Raw genomic sequence first — 20,058 nt, 5'->3', positions numbered from 1 at the left:
TTCCATGTGGGGGGAAATTGAGGAAAATGGTGAAAATACATGATTTTTAAAGAAAATAATCAGGGTGGGGGGGGGGTTCCTGAAGCCTAAAAAAAAAACTCTGGATCCGCCACTGGGCCATATCAGTATGGCATACATGTACATAGACATTTGTAACGAACCCCTGTGAATAGTGGAAATATTTAGTGGTAAATATTTCTCCTTCTATATAATTGAAAAGAAAAAAATAGGGCAAAGAGTCTGTCAGGTTTTTTTTCTAGTCACCCCTGGGGGAACCCCAGCGGGGACTATTAATTTCGGTTTCAGTCCAGGATTTTGACATCTGTTGCCGATTACTATTAAGAGCTTTAGTGTGTTTGCTTCTGTCGGAATATACCAGGCTCTGATAACAAGCTCTTAGATAACTCGGATAACAATTTCCTTCTTAATCAAGAATAACATAAAACCTAAAACTGTTCCAAATTTCTTCATTTTTCAAACGTGAATGACATATATATAGGATCTTACAGGAGTTTTCATTTCATATGATATTTATGGAGCGAGTCTTAGAATTTTTCAATTTAGCGAGCCTAAAATGAAAAATTCGTGATGAGTTTCATAAATTTTACATAAAATGAAAACGAGTGTAAGATTCTTTTTATCACATAATCAAGATTTTTTGCATTTATTTGTAAAAAACGACAATTTTCATGCAACCTTGAAATGTAAAAAGCCGCAATTTTGACTCCAGTGCGTATGTCTGTGGCGCCATGTACTTGTCCTAAGCGTGACGTTACAATTGAAACAATTGAAACCTAGAACCAATCGCAGGGCTGATAATTCATATTACATGGGTTAATACGCTAAACATATGACATGGGTATATTCATTGGATAATACAGAACATTATGTGATAAAATCTAGAGCGTAATAAACGGGAGCTGTATAAAACTAGCTCCACACACACACAGTTGCGTATTTTTTCTACAAGTATAACTAACATTGTATTAACATATATACAACCAGTTGGTTTTGTTAGTCTAAAAGAAATCGTTCTTATTGGTGAGAATCACTGTCGTGTATAATTTTGCTGCACATAATTTTTCAACCATAATGAAACAAATGAAAGTAGTTGGTTTGGGATTTATAAATGGTGTTGGTCCTAGCACAGGGTTCGTTACAAATGTCTGAAATACACATATGCTATACTGATAGGGGTCACAGCATTTGTGTATTTCAGACATTTGTAACGAACCCTGTGGTCCTAGTGCAGCTGTGTAATGATGTCAAACTCGGTAAGAGCGCAGAATCACTCATCACATACTCAAATATAAAGTGAGATTTGAACATTCATTTCGATTTATGTTATATTGTTCGTACACAGCCTCGTTAAATTATATTTTGGTTTGGTTTGTGAGAGGTGTGTGTGTCTGCCATAGCATGTTCATGAATTTGTATGTGTTTAATATTATTGATAAGGAAGTCATGGTTAAGAACTGTGACATGTGTCTTACCTGTAGATAGTAGAGGTATGCCTCCAGAGTTTCAGGTTGATAATATTTTACAGCAATTTTTTTAGGTACAAATACAGATAGTTGATGTCAGAAAACTTAGTTAGTTTGATCATCATTTATTATGCACATCACTTGTCTAGCTTGTTGTAAGCAAAATTAATTGATTTTGCTGATTATCCTGTGTTATGCTTTTAAAGTTTGTGCTAATGTATTTTGTGAGTTGACAGAGACAGGACATGTTCAACTGTTCAGTATTCCCCCAAGTCAATAAAATTAATAACCTCCCCCAACCAAGCAGTTTGTTTAGATTGTGTCCTATTTTTCTGTCTATGCTAATTTAGATTTGGTGGTAGAAAATTTTGCAATCCAGATGTATAACCAAATCCACCAAACATGTAGAAAATTTATAATGAAATACAATTTATTATACCAAGAATATTAATTGCTTATTTTTACATTTGATCTAACTTGACTTATTTAGGTAAATTTTTGTTCAAAGACTAAATTCACAATTAAATATCTCATACAGACATTTTTTTCAGAAATATACCTTCCATACATCAGGAATACACCTCCCATACATTAGGAATACACTTCCCATACATCAGGAATACACCTCCCATACATCAGGAATACACCTCCCATACATCAGGAATACACTTCCCATACATCAGCTATACACCTCCAATACATCAGATATATACATTCCATACATCAGATATACACCTCCAACACATCAGGTATACACCTCCCATACATCCCATACATCAGGAATACACCTCCCATACATTAGGAATACACCTCCCATACATCAGGAATACACCTCCCATACATCCCATACATCAGGAATACACCTCCCATACATTAGGAATGCACTTCCCATACATCAGCTATACACCTCCAATACATCATATATATACATTCCATACATCAGATATACACCTCCAACACATCAGGTATACACCTCCCATACATACCATACATCAGGTATACACCTTCTATACATCAGATATACCCAATTACCCATATACATCAAGTATCCACATATCAGGTATACAACTCCCATTAATCGTGTCCATATGGTCTGTAGTTAAGGTATTATTATACTTCATCTATGTAAGAGTTGTCTGACTGGTTCATAATGATCACGTGCCTAAGAAACATAACATCATGCTGCTCTGTTGTGTTGGGTGTTTCCCTGTCATGTCCCCTTATTGTGGCCTCTCTAGAACAAGAAGCACATGGACATTAATAAATAGCTCACATGGAATTTTATTTTTGGTTTAAAACCTGTCGATCACCATAGAAGAAATATCAGCTTGGAGATCTCAACAATTTTCATGTTATGACCCACAGAGTAAGTCTTCAGGAGTGGGGTGGGCTCCATTTAGAGCACTATCTTGGTAGCATGAGTGTGTTTTCTCTGCATGCCCCAGTAGCATACCGGTATCGAAGGGATCTCAACTGATTTCATGTAATACTTGGGAACTAAGTTTCTAGCAGGACCCTGGATCCCGTCCTGTAAGCATGGATGTATTGATATGGTACAGGGTGAGGGATCTGAATCAGCATTTAAAGCACTCATAGCTTTACACCCTACATTCCTCTATTGGCACCCCAATGGTCTGGCCCAATGAAAGTCTGATCGCTTGTTCAGAAGATGAACTCGAGTGAAAGAATATTCATCTGTGGGAAACAAAGAATTGTGTTCCACTACAGCAAAGGTAAGAAATTGCATTAAAAATAATAAACACCCTTTACATGAGGTAAATACCTACTTAACTTTAGGTAAACACCTCAATCCATTATGTTTAGTCATACAATATACATCAATACACACCATGTACAACACTGCACACCCTGTGCAAAAGGTATGCAGACACTGTCCACACACTTTAATTAAAATACAGCTTGTGCAAGGTATGACATACACACCATATAATTATATACAAGTTTTGTGTATGTAATTATGCATTATGTTAAGATGGTGTACATACCATGTTCACTTTCCTTATCATGTACATTGTACCTTCTGGAACACGAGTCAATACACTATATATAACAGAGATGATATATACAGGTAGCTTATACTGTGAGGCTGTATATAAATGATACCCATACCCCATAAATGATGACTCTTTATGAGGTAAATGCAATAATGTGAGCTTATTCTGCAGCATAATCAATAAGTTTTAGCAAGTAGATGATCTATAATAGATTATTTGAAACAAAGTCTCAAGGGGGTTATTTCATATGCATATCTAACTATAGAAACAGTATACAGAATATGTTAAGATAGTATTATGTATACAAAGTATAAAAAGGTAGTATACAGAATATGTTAAGATAGTATTATGTATACAAAGTATAAAAAGGTAGTATACAGAATATGTTAAGATAGTATTATGTATACAAAGTATAAAAAGGTAGTATACAGAGTACATGGAAGTGGTTAATGTTTTACATATGTATACTATGTATACAACTTTTTAAACCCCTTTTCTATATTATGTACAGCTGTTTAACAATCTTCGTATGCTCTGTATTTATCACACTCTGTATACCACTTAGTTTAGTTTAAACATATTTTATTGCCAACCAAATGGTCTACATAGTATACAAAGAGTGGTATACAGAGTATATAAGAAGTAACATATGTATATGATTTTTAAGAGGATCTTAATCATTGCCATGTTAAGGTTTTGGTGCTACCCCTTGGCCTCAACCCTTCAACTGGCACAAATTTGAGCCCCGTCAACTGAGAAAGATTCCCTGCCCCTCAGTCCCCAGGGGAGGAAGGGGATTCACCATTTGTACAAGTTTGAATCCCTCCCACCGCAAAATGCTTCCAAATTCTCTCTCTCTCTCTCAACTGATGATTTCTTTTTATTGTTATGAGGAGGAGGAGGAGGAGGAGGTATTAAGATGATAATGTCAACATATTTTATTGACATGGTGTTATGGTCAAATGGATCGAATAACAGGCAAGCCTATATACATTATTTCCATAGGTGGTTAGAGTGTTACAAGAATATTATATAACTTTAGCTAAATATATTTTATAGATATTTTGAAATGAAAATACATAAACGTAAACGATAAAGTAATTAAAGGGAGGTAACTCACTTTTGATTACTTACAATACAACATAGGACATACACACATACAAAACATGAATATAGTTATTAATTATCATAATTACACGTGTACACATGAGTTACTATTTAACATTCGATACAGTTAGATAGATCGGCCAAAAGTCCATGTGCAAGTACTGCACAGGTTATCACCACCTAAATCGGTATTAATGTATTTTTATGANTGACATGGTGTTATGGTCAAATGGATCGAATAACAGGCAAGCCTATGTAAATTCTTTCCATAGGTGGCTAGAGTGTTACAAGAATATTATATAACTTTAGCTAAATACATTTTATAGATATTTTGAAATGAAAATACATAAATGTAAACGATAAAGTAATTAAAGGGAGGTAACTCACTTTTGATTACTTACAATACAATATAGGACATACACACATACAAAACATGAATATAGTTATTTATTAGTATAGTTACACGTGTATACATGAGTTAAATTCGATACAGTTAGATAGATAGGCCAAAAGTCCATATGCAAGTAATGCACAGGTTATCACCACCTTAATCGGTATTAATGTATTTATATGTAACTATTTAATCTACTATTTAATCTACAGAATTAACCCGATATGTACAATTATCAAAAGTATAAGTAAAACGTTGTGTAGAGAAGCACAAAATAAATTAGTGAAAATATGTATTTATTACATAATCAAATAAACTCACAGCCATGTTCAACTGTTTTCATAGAAATTTACAGTTTTTGTCAATATAATGGCTTTCTCGATCTTGTAAAAGTTAAAACGTTTGGATTTCCCTATTAAGTAATGTATATCACGAAGCATTAATCTGTTTGTTTTACCTTCACAACAAGGACAGCCATGTGGAATAATGTCAATACCGATATGGTTATGGTCAAAGGCATATTAACTGAGTGAGTTGAACAAATTAATACGCAAATCATAGTAAATAGGACATTCTAGAAAAAAATGAAAGACTGTTTCCAATCCATATGAACAAGTACATACTGGCCTATCAGTCATAATGCAAATCAAACTTTAAATCACTACAATAATATCTAAGTTGGGAAAGAATAATGGTGATGATGTTGTTGATGATGATGAAGATGATTATCGTGTTTGATGATGATGATGTTGATGATGATGATGATGATAATTATGATGGTTGTCTAGATAACATGATGAAGATGACGATGAAGATGACGATGAAGATGATGACATGAGGAAGAGGAAGAGGAGGATTACTGAGTGTAAAGATGATGATGTCATTTATTTTTTATGATATTATGATGTTGAAGAGTGTCATTATGACATGATGATAATGATGGTTATGTTGATGATGAGTGTCATTATGGCAGAATGACGATGACTGAGTGTAATGATACCGATGTCATTCTATTGTATGTTTATGTTGATGATGAGTGTAATTATGACAGAATGAGGATGACTGAGTGTAATGATGCCGATGTCATTCTATTGTATGTTTATGTTGATGAATGTTGTAATGTTGAGTTTAAATAATGATGGATGGCGAGTGTTATGGTGAACCACGAGTAGTTGTAGTTGTGTGTGTGTGAGAGTGTGTGTATGTATATGTCATGTTACTGTAGTCAAGGATCAATCAAATATCGCTACCTGTGTCTTACTGCCAATAACTATGCATGCATCTTCAACTGCCTATATAGTGAGGTGTATGTTTATATATTTCGTATATATGAACATTTCTGTGTAAACATATCTGAATTAAACTAACCAACACAAACTTTCTCCAATACCATGGACTAGCCTCTGCTATCAAACGCTATTAAAGAAAATATGATTCCCTGATAAAAGACCTTCCCAGCCTATTATACCTCTCCTGTTTGATATATTTTTAAGAATAAATTGATAATTGCATCCATTTGGTGAGTTTCAGCTAAAAAAAGTCTTCTTTTATAACATAATTGAAATACAGAACATCATATTGCATAGACTGAAAACGTGACTACATCGTCATAGTTAGATTTACCAGATATGTTTTAAAGCTCTTTAAGCATCGAAGCATAAAGATGTCATTCAGACTTCTTGCAAACTACAGTCATAACAACCACATTAAGAAATAAAAATTGACAATTATCATGTTAGATCTTATTTTCGTCACTTTAAGTTAAAACATGCTATTAATGCGACAAGAGTGCAGTTTTATGCATGATAAATTTGAGAACATGAAAGATTGTTTACTTTTTAAAACCGCCATATAGATGATGAAGATGATTATCGTGTTTGATGATGATGATGTTGATGATGTTGATGATAATTATGATTGTTGTCAAGATGACATGATGAAGATGACGATGAAGATGATGACATGAGAAGGATGAGGAGGATTACTGAGTGTAAAAATGATGATGTCATTTATGTTTTATGATATTATGATGTTGAAGAGTGTCATTATGACATGATGATAATGATGTTTATGTTTTGGTGATGAGTGTCATTATGGCAGAATGAGGATGACTGAGTGTAATGATGCCGATGTCATTCGATTGTATGTTGATGATGATGAGTGTCATTATGATAGAATGAGGATGACTGGGTGTAATGATGCCGATGTCGTTCTATTGTATGTTGATGATGATGATGATGAGTGTCATTATGGCAGAATGAGGATGACTGAGTGTAATAATGCCGATGTCATTATATTGTATGTTTATGTTGATGATGAGTGTCATTATGGCAGAATGAGGATGACTGAGTGTGATGATGCCGATGTCATTCTATTGTATGTTTATGTTGATGATGAGTGTCATTATGGCAGAATGAGGATGACTGAGTGTAATGATGATGATGTCATTCTATTGGATGTTTATGTTGATGATGAGTGTCTTTATGGCAGAATGAGGATGACTGAGTGTTATGATGCCGATGTCATTCGATTGTATGTTTATGTTGATGATGAGTGTCATTATGGCAGAATGAGGATGACTGGGTGTAATGATGCCGATGTCATTCTATTGTATGTTGATGATGATGATGAGTGTCATTATGGCAGAATGAGGATGACTGAGTCTAATGATGCCGATGTCATTCTATTGTATGCTTATGTTGATGATGAGTGTCATTATGGCAGAATGAGGATGACTGAGTGTAATGATGCCAATGTCATTCTTTTGCATGTTTATGTTGATGATGAGTGTCATTATGGCAGAATGAGGATGACTGGGTCTAATGATGCCGATGTCATTCTATTGTATGCTTATGTTGATGATGAGTGTCATTATGGCATAATGCGGACGACTGAGTGTAATGATGCCTATGTCTTTCTATTGTATGTTTATGTTGATGATGAGTGTCATTATGGCATAATGCGGACGACTGAGTGTAATGATGCCGATGTCATTCTATTGTATGTTTATGTTGATGATGAGTGTCATCATGGCAGAATGAAGTTGACTGGGTGTAATGATGCCGATGTCATTCTATTGTATGTTTATGTTGATGATGAGTGTCATTATGACAGAATGAGGATGACTGAGTGTAATGATGATGCTGTCATTCTATTGTATGTTTATGTTGATGATGAGTGTCATTATGGCATAATGAGGACGACTGAGTGTAATGATACCGATGTCATTCTATTGTATGTTTATGTTGATGATGAGTGTAATTATGACAGAATGAGGATGACTGAGTGTAATGATGCCGATGTCATTCTATTGTATGTTTATGTTGATGAATGTTGTAATGTTGAGTTTAAATAATGATGGATGGCGAGTGTTATGGTGAACCACGAGTAGTTGTAGTTGTGTGTGTGTGAGAGTGTGTGTATGTATATGTCATGTTACTGTAGTCAAGGATCAATCAAATATCGCTACCTGTGTCTTACTGCCAATAACTATGCATGCATCTTCAACTGCCTATATAGTGAGGTGTATGTTTATATATTTCGTATATATGAACATTTCTGTGTAAACATATCTGAATTAAACTAACCAACACAAACTTTCTCCAATACCATGGACTAGCCTCTGCTATCAAACGCTATTAAAGAAAATATGATTCCCTGATAAAAGACCTTCCCAGCCTATTATACCTCTCCTGTTTGATATATTTTTAAGAATAAATTGATAATTGCATCCATTTGGTGAGTTTCAGCTAAAAAAAGTCTTCTTTTATAACATAATTGAAATACAGAACATCATATTGCATAGACTGAAAACGTGACTACATCGTCATAGTTAGATTTACCAGATATGTTTTAAAGCTCTTTAAGCATCGAAGCATAAAGATGTCATTCAGACTTCTTGCAAACTACAGCCATAACAACCACATTAAGAAATAAATATTTGGCAATTATCATGTTAGATCTTATTTTCGTCACTTAAAGTTAAAACATGCTATTGATGAGACAAGAATGCAGTTTTCTGTATGATAAATTTGAGAACATGAAAGATTGTTTACTTTTTAAAACCGCCATATAGATCTAAGTTTATGGCGCCTTATAGATCTAAGTTTATGCCGCCTTATAGATCTAAGTTTTATGGCGCTTTATAGATCTAAGTTTATGGCGCCATATAGATCTAAGTTTATGGCGCCTTATAGATCTAGGTTTATGGCGCCATATAGATATAAGTTTATGGCGCCATATAGATCTAAGTTTATGGCGCCATATTGATCTAAGTTTATGGCGCCTTATAGATATAAGTTTATGGCGCCTTATAGATCTAAGTGTACGGTGCCATATAGATCTACGTTTATGGCGCCTTATAGATCTAAGTTTATGGCGCCTTATAGATCTAAGCATGGTTTGAATAATTACATAAATAGGTATACTGTATATGCATAGATGCATAAGTTGAGTCCTGAAATCAACATGCAGTATAAATACCACCAGACCATTCCTATATAGTAGGATAATAAATATAAGCTCTCCTGAACCAAATTTCCCTAAATAATGCTAAATTTATCTTAGTGTTTCACTAACAGCTAATGAATGAGGACACTGAAGCACCGCCTGCATGTGTGGGAGGAGACACATCTTTACACAGGCCATACAAAGACAGTGACAAGCAAAATCCTGAATTGAAAATAAATATTACACAAATAGAAGAGTTGCAGCTACCTGAATGTTGTCCCAATTTAAGCTCGCACGGTCCAAATTAAGGACAAAGCGATTGTATTTGTGCTGTACAATGATATCTCCCTGTAATCTGTCAACTTTACTTCACACAATATTTTTCTTCTTAGCCATTGATTGGAAGTAAACTAAACTTGACTTGAATCATTCAAATCGATGGATGGTGGGGATCCAAAATTGTACAAATGGAAGGAGTAACCTCTGGGGAACTGAAAGGTGGGGACCAAAAGAGGTTATAACTTGGAATTGGTTGAGATCACCGTTAACAAAATTTACAATAATACAAGCATAGGCCCACCTATAAACTCAGTCCCTGGGTCATAACTTTGAATATTTGGGATCCTTACCTCACAACTAATATCGTAGATCTGGGAAACTTACAAATTTGCAAGACGGAGTACTTACGTTTTGTTTTTTTCTTTGTCAGACCCTAACACTTGTACAACAAATCTTAGTACGGAATAGTGAGCATTCTACATTTATAATCCTGGGCCAAAATCTATTTACTGGCAGAGTTATACATTTTGTGACTTAAGTTTTTGTCCAAGCCATAACTTCTATAATTGTTTATATCTAAGGCATTCTTGCATCATGGATAGGCACCTACTACTAAGCCCCACACATACAGAGTTAAGGCCCTTTGTTCATCTTCTTTGTCATTGCCATAAACGACTACAATGTTTAACTTAGCACTACAGAACTGAATAAACATACATATCTTGGTATGACGGAATGTCACATACTACATTTAGCGCGTTTGGACATGGAAATACATTTACTGCACTAGTGAAACCATGATTGAGTGTGGTCCTGCTGACCAATTTGGTATCTATAACATGTAAACAGTAGAGATACCAACGCTATACAATACAATTGCTTGGCATGGACAGTTTACACATATGCTACCACAATGGTCTCAGTCCGCATCATGAATAAGACATAGTTGAAATTGCAACTCTATCACCATAACTAACCATACTTAAAAAGAGGTGTTGTTATCAAAATGCTTCTTTCCTGACAATTCTATTCAACTTCAATGCGATTATATATATATTTGATGACAATCTAACATTATTGACAAAGGAAAACCTAAACCTGTCTGCCTATTGTTTATATATGCATTTATTTTCATAATTAAATTCGTGCATTCATTTTTTTGCTGTGGCGGACATGGAGTGTATTTTATAAATTATGTTTCGATTAGCTTGTCATAATAATAAAAATAGTACTTACTACAATATAGTCAAAAGAAATGCCTATGTTTATAACCGTGTTGTGCTATCTTATAAAATATCTAGGGGAGCTAACAACAACGTCTATAGCTGTCATGCTGAGAGCACGGTGGCTTTCCACAAATGTCCGAAACACACACATGCTACACTGATATGGGTCACAGCACACATATATGTTCCGAGACCCACATCAGCATAGCACATGTGCACTCCAGACCCCTGCAACGAACCCCTTTGCTGAAAGCGTGTATCGGCCATGCATGACTCTCGCCATATGAACACAAGAGCTCGCTTCGATCAACAGACAAAAATAAGCGAAGAAGTTCATGACACTGTGTACTAAGTAAAATACTACATGTATAGATGTTATTTATTGTGTCATTTTATATATGATATGTGCAATTTATATAATGAATGAAAGGGTTGACGAACAGTTCTTATTTGTGAAAGTCATATGAGAAAACACATTCATATAACTGACTTTACTTACAGCAATACGTGATTTGATTTCATACGAAGCTTGACAAAGGTATTACCTTCTATGACTCCCCCATAGGCTCCGATACCGTGACCCGTCTCGTGAGAGTAATCCAACCCTAGCTCCCAAAGTGGTTCTCTGGCTGTGGCATCAATATCATGACCTAAATAATAAACAATGACAAACGGAGGGTTTTGTGTACATCACATATAAAAAGCGATCTATCTTACAGATACATCTTGATATTGTCGAACCACTACCACTACGTACCACAACGTAATACAATAATTGTATGCTATAACATTTTACTGACCGGATGATATCTTCTCTAAATCAATTTAAACGGAACAAAAACCTTCAGAGGCTGTTTTTTAAAATATAAAGTTAAAGAAAAAGACTGGTATTTTAACCCTGGATCCCGAATCAGTCTTCGATTACTTTTTGGTATTTATATAACAGTTCCTCGTACCCACTGATCTACCTGATAAATGGTTTTCCCCAGCCCCTGTCAAACTACAGTAACATAAAAGCATTCTCTAGTGGTTATTTGAACATACAGAGGAGATTATTTAAAAAGATAATTTGTTTTCATACCTGTGCGTCCTTCGGGCCAGACAAGCTTTGCCATGTTGATATGGGCCATTAATACTCGCGTATAAATGTCCTGTAAGATAATATGTATTTGTATCTTAGAGTTAAAAAAGCTTAAGCTATCATCGATTAAAATATAGAAACGCCTATATCAAATATGTATGGTATGGTTACACTATAAAATAAATTTGAGGCAAACCTTTTCCGCCTCTGTCGGAATTCCGAAGTGGAAGGATCTTGTCATATCCGTCGTTCCAGTATTCCTGTAGAATAATGTTGCTAATTGAAAGCAGTGCTTATATCAGTTAATTTGTTAAATCGCAGGTACAATTATTCAACTCTTAAATAAATCGGTCATTTGTAATATAGGGTAAAACACAATATTTATACGCGGGATGAAGTCGGGAGTCGTAGTCGATAAGAAATAAACAATACCTCTTAAAACCTCAAAATCATATATTTATATTTGCTCCACATTGCAACTACATAAACAAAAAAAATGTGATTTATTAGACAATAATTTTTAAGTAATCATTATGACGACACTTTAGCGATGACGTTATAATGTTGGTTATAGATGACTTATACCGGTTGATTGCCGTTTAGTTTATTGAAAGTCAATTTGATTTGTCTGTAATCTCGTTCAGAATCATCGGACTATAACTCCAAACAGATTGCAGTTTAATGCTTAATAATTTCTACAAATATGAAATAAAGCGCCAAAAGGAGTTCGCATTTGAAAATATAAAAAATGGAATAAATATCTATCTCTACTTACAGGTACTGACCCCCCGAATCTTGCATAAAAATATGTTCAGATGTTATTGGTTGGGAATCCTCCGGTGTCGGCATGTTATAAATTGGTGCAGCAGTCGGACCACTACCGGTGAGTGTCCTAAATGCTGGGGCCCGGAAGTAGGGGATTTGTCTGTTGGGAAACACATAACACAGTTAGTGTATATAAGGCTAAAAACTCAAATTTCAGACGGATTCTGGAAGGTAGTTTAGATAGAATATTTTTAAATCAATGTAGTTATTAGCATGAAAAGGACATTAAATGAAAAAACATCGGCGAAATGTAACTTACTTTCTGTAGTTGTGAATCTCATGAAAGGCGTCATACACTGTCCAATTCTTTCCTTGTTTCACCTTCAATTCCGAAACAACCCAGAATCAGAATTTTTTGTGAACTGTATTTTATCTAAATGCTTCCAAGATTTATTAATAAAGTTCTATTATTTGTGTATTCTTTTCTTCTATTAGTCATTTAGTGTATGATCCGTTTTGTGATCTTTGTTCCTCACACATCATCCTCGATATCCAGGGGTTAGGCTCACTTTCGCTCTCTACACCCCTGGAATATGTCTTAGCAAATTTGAAGGGACGAATATAGCTGTTTGATTGGTCTCAGGTAAAAACAACTGACCAATCGCTAGGCTGATACCTGTCCTTTGAAGATTACAAAGGAGAGACGCCCGACTTCAAAGCCTGTCAATTTTACAGTTACGTGACCGCGAGATTCTTATGATGCTCATCAAAGGATCGAACTAGTCTTCCTGTCTCATTAACAAGGTGGCGCACACCGAGCCTTCGATTTTTCTATGACATATTCCAGGTGTGTAGTGAGCAAAATGGAGCGTAACCCCTTGATATCGAGGATGCTCACACATTAAAATATATTGAAGTTGCAAAATGTAATTTTATCCACCATCTAACTGAAATGTGTTGGCTTGTTTGAGTGTTCTGTTTTAGCATTAGTATACACAATTCCGATTACCGATGAGTCCTAAAAGGACGGAATAGCTGTATGATGAAGTTAGATTTATTTCTGGCATACTCTGTCCATTTTAAAGATGCAATAACATATGTGTATGTTACGTTCATCTTTTAAGTATTAACAAGGAGACACAGTAGTCGTGTGGTAGGACGCCGGGCTCGTGACCGAAGGGTTGTGGATTCGAGTCACGGCACGGCACTGTGTTGTATCTTTGAACAACATACTTTACTCAGCTTATTCCTGTCTACTCAGCTGGAAATGAGTACGTGGTTGGGCAGTGCTAGAATTGTAGAATGCTAGCTGTGAGCGCCGAAATAGCAGCACCGGCTGTATGCTCCCCATGGAGACGAGAAAGATATTGGCTGGTTGCAAAGGCCCTATAACTACGGATAATAATTTATGAACCGCTATGAGACGACCGACGAACTAGGTTGTGATAAAGCGGTACATCATAACCTCGAATCATTATTATTAAATATAACTGCAGACAAGAGAATACCGTTCTTATTTGGCGATATGGCAATTTCCCATTTCAAAGTGCTATATGACTGAAATATACCACCATAAAATTATCAAGCAACGAATACAAGCTTAACTATTCTCTCTACATGTACAACTCATTCACAAGCTTCCATTCTTTACGTATTTATATGTAGAAGGGATACATTTCGACAAAAACGTTTTGAAAGATACACCATAATAGTATGACCTTTACACACTTTACCTCTTTTTCCAACTTAGCAAAGAATCGAATGGCGGCAACAGAATCCTGGAGCTACAATAACAGATGTATCATTATCATATCATATAATTATATGTATATTTCGGAGCTCAGTTTTGAGCAAAAGAGAATGATAACAGTTACAAACAATTGATGAGGCGATTGTGCTTTTCATTTGCTAGTGTTATAACAGCGATACTATCAGAACGTCCATTAAGTAAACATTGCTTCTATCGATGTACAGGCCTTCCTGGAATTCTGTTTAAGACAATACTTTTACTACTATACAAATACTGTCAATCGCATTAAAGTTGCCTTTCTGTTATTTAATTTTTTTTTTTATTATTTAATGTGCTTTTCATGATTTTTAAACTTAATGCAGTAGTTCTGCAAGAAATGAGAAAATCGAAAATTCGAAAATAATTAGTTCAAACATAAACTTCTCCTTACAATGTAAATCTAGTCGATTCTTGTTTATCTTTTCAACATACACATGCTAATAAAAGAAGAATTATTTTTAAATATCAGTTTTGTAACTAGGTAAAATTTACTAATACTTTCTAGGAACCATCAAGCGAGTTGAGTGAATTATGGTAAGCTTTTAAGTCTGGTTAGAAAATGAGATCCCATTCATTTTAACAGGTAATTCATATTAAATGGAACAGACAAGACAGTAGTTGTCTAAGCACTTATCGAATGGTTTGTTTACACATAAATGCAAAGCAAATAGGTCAGGAATATGCGAAGAAACAACGTACGTTTGCGTCTTCCATGCCTTTGATTTCTACAGGGTTTTTAACGGATTTCAGAATACGCACAGGTGTATTGTCCTGATAGATCTTGACCTGAAAAGACCAGAAGACAATCGGCAGTGAGGATAGTACAGCAATCTGAACAGACATGATTATAAATGGGTAAGATTTGCTTTTTTATAGTTAGTTGTGTAAATAGTAATTTCATACATTGTTAATTGCTTATATTACTTATACCCTCAGGTAATAAATTACTAACAAAAACCTTTTCCCCGACTTTCCTTTTTGTTCTATTAACACAATGAAGATTTATTGCAGGGAAACAAATGTCATCGTATACTGTATGAAACTGTACTCATGAACCCTACTTTAGGGACAGCTGAGTAGAGGGCGTAGCTGCAGTAGGGCGATAACCAGACTTTCCGAGTTTGTGGAATTGACGCAAGTCTCGTTACGTCCTTGACAACATCCTTTACATTGTACTCCCGGGTCTAAACAGAGCGAACAAAAGAAGATTTTAGGTAGGATGGTAACTGTATGCTAGGTATGAAACGCTTATTTTGCGTAGATTTAGAGCTATTTCTAATGGTGTTCGATGTGTGTATTAAAGTAAAAATACGGTCAATATTTGTAGACTTATAATCGATTTAACATGTTGGTCAGTAAACATAGTTGATATAATATTCGAAAAATTGATAGCAGATTGCAAATTTGACAAGACAAGCATATATTAATTATAACAACATTAAATATAGAATTTTAATTGCGTTATCATTCATTTCAGAATCCTAGAAATAGTTTTGACATTGTGAAAGACTCCGTTTTACATTCACTTTATATCACGGTAATTATGTGATAGGCGAATGATAAACAACAGAACGAATAATAGAACGGACCTACCTGTACTATAGGGTTCTGTGAACATTCGTCAGCTGAATAGGGACTTTCTATGTAACCATTTTCTGTCTGTACAGAAATGTGAAGGTAAAACAGTGCACAACAGTATGTAACTCGTCTTATAAGTCTTTCAAATTCAGATATATAGAGATAACTACTTGTTTAGTTACAGAGATCATAATGTTTCTTACATTTCGGTACTACTTAAAGAATATTATACATCAATGTTTCTTACCACCATTACAGAACATCGCCCATCTCCTATATCCAAGTGGTTCTCTAGCGTCATATGAACTTCAGGATCCGAGGGTCTCCCAGAAAGCATAGACTTGTGGTCAAGGATATATAACCTGCGAGATGAGAAACAATTCTGTATTGTATTTCACTTGAGCTAGAGATTCCGAACAGATTGGGATAGATATAGCGACTGAGCGTTGCTTGTCACTACGTACTACTACAATTTACTCGGATCACTAGTACTGTTGTACTCCTAGTCGTTCAGTTTACTGGTGTTCCTGAAAACTTTCTGGTCAAACGATTCTCAAATCATAATTATGACGACGTACATTTAATACAATGTTTCTTCACCAGATGGACAAACGCTCTTTATTTCCTTTGAGAAGAGAGTATAAAGACAATATTAAGATCACATTCCCACTGGTTACCTTGTAATACGTGTCCGTCTTTCTATCACAGCAAAGGAATAGAAGAATGGATCGAAGCCAAACGAAAAAGCTCGCATGTTGAACAGCCCTGGTAGAGTAAAACATAGTTTTGATTTGATTAAATGTGGCAAGCTAAAATTAATAAAGACTTTTCATTCAACAAACATTTAGATAAAAAATATGCATATGTTCGATGTGTACAAATCCTTCGTGAATGTTGTAACATCGCTATTATTTGAAACTATAAAGGTAAGTAAAAAATAAGGGTTGATGTTATCATGTCTGAACTGAATTTATAGATGATTTACCATGACATCAATGGTTTGAAATACACTTACATGGGTTCTCATCGAGATCTGACACCACAAGTACGTCCACCCCTGCTTTGGTCATTTCCTCGAGGACATCCCTCATCTTATCCTGCCAACTTCTACCTGTAACATGAAGTATCAATACGTTTTAGTGCGTTTTAATCAAGGTTAAGTTTGTCTACAATGTGGGATAAAAGTCATGGGTGCTGATTGTTTTTCATTCGTTATTACTATTATTCATATGTATATGCATATGAACGTGTTCATATCGCCTTTTGCATAATAATTTTAGGGGTTATCACGACAAAACAAATAGAACAAACATGTTTTACTACTGGCCTCTCCTTGAAAATAACGTGAATGTCCAAGAGACACAACATTACTGATGTTCTTGAGTGCCACGAACGATCAGTATTGGACTGGGTTTTTTAATATCAAATGCCATTAACAGTAAAGATTTTTCAATAAAATTGGAAAAGTGTCTTCCAAAATGAAAAGAAGTGACCACTATGATTTTTATCTGTTAAAGCAACTGAATTATGTAGAGTAATTTTAAAAAATTGCTAAAAATGGTCAATTTTCGTGTTTTTATGGGTTTTTTTTAAATTCATGTCTTGTTGCAATGGCTCGTTGTACTACGGTAAAGAGGGATTAAGCTCTTACTTATGTCGCATGTTGCGTATGTTCCAGAAAATAGCATATTTAGTAATTAGAAGTCCGCGAATAAACCGTCCAATAGTATTTGCTAGATAATTGTATTTGTTATAGACAATGAACACCTTTTATGCATATGCAATTAGCTCAAGGCTGTGTTTGAAAATCTACAATATAATTCACTTTAAATAATAATACTTATTGTGAGCAGAAATCTTGAACTTGCCAACATGGCGTCTGTCTGATAAACAGAATGATATCAACTTAAAGCATCAAGAAATATGGTATTAAGATTTTGGTGGACGATGTGGTTTTGAAGTCTTCAAACGACGTTTTTAGTATTTTACATTGTTAAACCTACCAGCAAACTGTATTGGTAAAGCATTGATTGTGACGTTGATTTGCGGGGGCCGGTCATCGACCCACACCTGGTCAACTAGATCATCTTCTATTCCCAACAGAGTTATATTGTCCTTTGCAAAGCTCAGCTCGAAATTCTTCCACCAGACTAAATAAAAAATCAGGATTCGAAACATGATTACTAACATAAAATCGAAAAATATATGCTTACTCACTATGTATAAAATTCATATTTTTCGTCGAAATCTGTTTTCTATTGACCAATTCAGACTTGTTAATAAAATTCAATGGAAAACCCACAAGACAAGTAGTTAAACTAGGTGTTAATCACAGAACAATCGTTGGTGAATTATCAAACTGGAAGTTAAAAATATTTACGATAGCTTAATTCATATGGTACCCATAGACAGGTAGTAGCACTTGGCAGGTGGTAGTTACAGTTTTCAGGGAACTATATGTAGCCCCTGTGACATTGTGATACACTGTGAAATGTAGATGTGCAATAGGGGTTTAAAAAATCTAAGGTGAATGTCAGAATTGGTATTAACATACACTTGGTAGTCAAAGACAGTTTGTAGCTTAAACAGGTAGTAGCCGTTTCAGTTAAGGATAAAGGACATATGGTTGACAGATTGTAGATATAGACAGGTAAATTTCAAAGACAGGTAATCCTTATAGACAGGTAATCATTATAGACAGGTAATCCTTATAGACAGGCGTCAGTTACAGACTAATGATTTCTATTTACTGGTGGTAACTATATACCGTTGGTAACTATGTACCAGTGGTAACTGTATACCGGTGGTATCTACATGTATATACCTGTTGTAACTATATACCTGTGGTAACTATTACCGTTGATAGCTATATACCTGTGGTAACTGTATACCTGTGGTAACTATATACCGTTGGTGCTATATACCTTTGGTAATTATATACCGGTGGTAATTATATACCTGCGATTACTATATACCGGTGGTAACTATATACCTGTGGTAACTATATACCGGTGGTAACTATATACCGGTGGTAACTATATATCTGTGGTAACTATATACCGGTGGTAACTATATACCGGTGGTAACTATATACCTGTGGTAACTATATAGCTGTGGCAACTATATACCGGTGGTAAGTATATACCTGTGGTAACTATATACCGGTGGTAAGTATATACATGTGGTAAGTATATACCGGTGGTAAGTATATACATGTGGTAACTATATACCGGTGGTAAGTATATACCTGTGGTAACTATATACCGGTGGTAACTATATACCTGTGGTAACTATATACCGGTGGTAACTATATACCGGTGGTAACTATATACCTGTTGTAACTATATAGCTGTGGTAACTATATACCGGTGGTAACTATATACTTGTGGTAACTATATAGCTGTGGTAACTATATACCTGTGGTAACTATATACCGGTGGTAAGTATATACCTGTGGTAACTATATACCGGTGGTTAGTATATACCTGTGGTAACTATATACCGTTGGTAACTATATACCTTTGGTAATTATATACCGGTGTTAATTATATACCTGCGATTACTATATACCGGTGGTAACTATATACCTGTGGTAACTATATACCTGTGGTAACTATATACCTGTGGTAACTATATACCGGCGGTAAGTATATACCTGTGGTAAATATATACCGGTGGTAAGTATATACCTGTGGTAACTATATACCGGTGGTAAGTATATACCTGTGGTAACTATATACCGGTGGTAAGTATATACCTGTGGTAACTATATACCGTTGGTAACTACATACCTTTGGTAATTATATACCGGTGGTAATTATATACCTGCGATTACTATATACCGGTGGTAACTATATACCTGTGGTAACTATATAGCTGTGGTAACTATATACC

The 20,058-nt window shown here is 35.0% G+C and overlaps 1 protein-coding gene across 1 annotated transcript in view; it reads right to left on the bottom strand.

Moving 5' to 3' along the window:
* The window catches only part of LOC110445091 (xaa-Pro aminopeptidase ApepP-like), a 31,713-nt gene that overhangs the window by 7,619 nt on the left and 4,036 nt on the right, over positions 1–20,058 (bottom strand). Inside the window, exons 6-18 of the mRNA XM_021489479.1 lie at positions 18,168–18,314; positions 17,180–17,275; positions 16,842–16,929; positions 16,412–16,526; positions 16,180–16,245; positions 15,648–15,770; positions 15,286–15,372; positions 14,531–14,581; positions 13,117–13,178; positions 12,808–12,957; positions 12,229–12,292; positions 12,033–12,102; positions 11,497–11,601 (exon numbers count right to left, since the gene is read on the bottom strand). Of these exons, the coding sequence (XP_021345154.1) occupies positions 11,497–11,601; positions 12,033–12,102; positions 12,229–12,292; positions 12,808–12,957; positions 13,117–13,178; positions 14,531–14,581; positions 15,286–15,372; positions 15,648–15,770; positions 16,180–16,245; positions 16,412–16,526; positions 16,842–16,929; positions 17,180–17,275; positions 18,168–18,314 (1,224 nt within the window). The remainder of the gene's footprint in view (positions 1–11,496; positions 11,602–12,032; positions 12,103–12,228; positions 12,293–12,807; positions 12,958–13,116; positions 13,179–14,530; positions 14,582–15,285; positions 15,373–15,647; positions 15,771–16,179; positions 16,246–16,411; positions 16,527–16,841; positions 16,930–17,179; positions 17,276–18,167; positions 18,315–20,058) is intronic.

Source organism: Mizuhopecten yessoensis, unplaced genomic scaffold (assembly GCF_002113885.1).
Source record: "Mizuhopecten yessoensis strain PY_sf001 unplaced genomic scaffold, ASM211388v2 scaffold2711.2, whole genome shotgun sequence".
Classification (NCBI taxonomy): Eukaryota; Metazoa; Mollusca; class Bivalvia; order Pectinida; family Pectinidae; genus Mizuhopecten; species Mizuhopecten yessoensis.
The sequence above is the reverse complement of the archived record's forward strand: the minus strand, read 5'-3'. Positions and strand labels throughout refer to the sequence as shown.